Source organism: Myotis myotis, unplaced genomic scaffold (genome assembly GCF_014108235.1).
Source record: "Myotis myotis isolate mMyoMyo1 unplaced genomic scaffold, mMyoMyo1.p scaffold_m19_p_67, whole genome shotgun sequence".
Taxonomy (NCBI): Eukaryota; Metazoa; Chordata; class Mammalia; order Chiroptera; family Vespertilionidae; genus Myotis; species Myotis myotis.
The window spans coordinates 175,001-177,500 of record NW_023416376.1 but is presented as its reverse complement, the minus strand read 5'-3'; the positions used below and the strand labels follow the sequence as shown (position 1 = coordinate 177,500).

The 2,500-nt window shown below is 55.4% G+C and overlaps 1 protein-coding gene across 4 annotated transcripts in view; it reads left to right on the top strand.

Annotated features, from left to right (window-relative positions):
- Nucleotides 1-2,500, top strand: part of ADAMTSL3 (ADAMTS like 3) — a 111,758-nt gene that overhangs the window by 41,058 nt on the left and 68,200 nt on the right. For all 4 annotated transcript variants that reach the window (XM_036315930.1, XM_036315928.1, XM_036315927.1 and 1 more), the window contains exon 4: nucleotides 120-247. In XM_036315930.1, coding sequence (XP_036171823.1) covers nucleotides 120-247 — 128 coding nt within the window. The remainder of the gene's footprint in view (nucleotides 1-119; nucleotides 248-2,500) is intronic.

Genomic DNA, 2,500 nt, shown 5'->3' with positions numbered 1-2,500 from the left:
CGTGTGCAGGCCGCTGTGGCCTCTGTGAACACGTGGCAAAGGGCTCTGGGAAAGCGAGGGAGGGGCGGGGACGTGTCCACGCGCGTGTCTGGGATTTATCGTCCTGTTTCCTGGTCTAGACCTCGAGGAACACGCCAGCCGAGGAGGACAAGGACGGCAACTGGGACGCCTGGGGCGACTGGAGCGACTGCTCGCGGACCTGCGGGGGCGGGGCGTCCTACTCCCTGCGCAGGTGCCTGACCGGGAGGTGAGCGGGGCCGTGCCTTAGGATGGGGTGTGGGGGGCGGGGAGGGCTGCCCGGGGAGACCCCTGGCTCCTTGGCTTTGGCAGGGCCTGGGGGGGGGGGGGGCGGCACCATCTGCTGGGTAAATATCAGCCAAGTAGCCGGCCGGTGTGGCTCAGTGGTTGAGCGTCGGCCTAGGAACCAGGAGTTCAGGGTTCGATTCCCGGTCAGGGCACAGGCCCGGGTTGTAGGTTCGATCCCCAGTGTGGGGCGTGCGGGAGGCAGCTGGTCCATGATTCTCTCTCATCATGGATGTTTCTCTCTCTCCCTCTCCCTTCCTCCCTGAAATCAATCTATCTCTCTATCTATCTATCTATCTATCTATCTATCTATTTATTTTAGAAACTTGTGTTTTGGAAAGGGGATGAATGTAGCTCTTTTGCCCGTTTGTTTCTCTGTGGATAAAGTTATTTTAGAGTTTGATCACATTTAGACAGAGTCAGTTTTTTAAAAAATATATTTATTTTATTAATTTCAGAGAAGAAGGAAGAGAGAGAAACATCCATGATGAGAGAGAATCACGGATCGGCTGCCCCCTGCACGCCCCCCACTGGGGATTCACCCCGAAACCCGGGCCTGTGGCCTTGGCCGGAATCGGACCCAGGACCCTTGAGTCTGCAGGCCGACGCTCTATCCACTGAGCCACACCAGCCAGGGCCCGAGGACATTTTTCCATTGATTTTCAGAGAGAGTGGAAGGGAGAGGGAGAGACAGAGAGAAACATCAATGAGAGAGAGACACATGGATAGGTTGCCTCCTGCATGCACCTCGACCAGGGCCGGGGAACCTGCAACCCAGGTCCATGCCCTTGGCGGGAATTGAACCCGGGACCCTTCAGTCTGTAGGCCAGTGCTCTACCCAATGAGCCACACCAGCCAGGGCAGTCATTCGTTTTCATACTAAATGGTACCCCACGCAGGCCACACCAGTGGAGGCCCATCAGGGGGCTTTGCCTGGATAGGGTCACACAAAAGGAGGTGGGATGGTCAACAGGCCAGCCAGATGGTGGGTTCAAAAAATCCTTACACCCTGGCCAGTCTGGCTCAGTGGATAGAGCGTCAGCCTGTGGACCCAAGGGCCCCGGGTTTGATTCCTGTCAAGGACACATGCCCAGGCTGCGGGCTTCTCCCCCACCTGGCCCCTTCTCAGGGCGGTGCATGCAGGAGGCTAACCCATCCATGTGTCTCTCTCACATTGATGTTCATCTCTCTGTGTCTCTCCCCCTCCCTTCCACTCTCTCTAAAAATCAATGGGAACGTATCCTCAGGTGAGGATTAACAAATCTACACTAATAAAAGGGTAATATGCTAATTAGACCGGACATCTTCCAACGTCCTTCCGGACAAAGCCATGGTGACAGGGGCCGAGGCAGAGGCACTTAGGGGCAATCAGGCTGGCAGGGGAGGGCAGTTAGGGGCAATCAAGCAGGCTGGGGAGGGCAGTTAGGGGCGATCAGGCCGGCAGAAGAGGGCAGTTAGGGGTGATCAGGCTGGCAGAAGAGGGCAGTTAGGGGCGATCAGGCCAGCAGAAGAGGGCAGTTAGGGGCGATCAGGCTGGCAGGGGAGCAGTTAGGGGGTGATCAGGGTGGCAGGGGAGTGGTTAGGAGCCAGCGGTCCTGGATTGGAGAGAATGCAGGCTGGGCTGAGGAACATCCCCCGACTCATGCATGAAATTCATGCACCGGGCCTCTAGTAAATAAATAAACAATGCCACTCTTGGTAACTGTCAACAGCTTTTTTGTGTCCCCGTATTTAGATGGATTCCAATGTTCCCTCGAACACTCGGAGCCTCTGACATCGTCCTGGCCCTTGAAATGAAAATGGAAAGGTTCTTAGGGTTAAGAAGTCAGCAAGCTTTCCGCAACCAGGGCTTTCCCAAACATGAACAGAGCCATTTAAGTTTCCCTCCCAGCCCGGCCCGCGTGGCTCAGTGGTTGAGCGTCGACCTAGGAACCAGGAGGTCACGGTTCGATTCCCAGTCAGGGCACACGGGCGTGCAGGAGGCAGCCCATCCATGATTCTCTCTCATCATTGACGTGTCTGAGTTCCTTCTTGGATGGAGGAGGTTGGCTGCTAACCTGTTTTCCGGGAACAAAATTGTTTTGTAAATATATTTTATTGATTTTTTACAGAGAGGAAGGGAGAAGGTTAGATAATTAGACACACCGATGAGAGAGAAACATCGATCAGCTGCCTCCTGCACACCCCCCACTGGGGA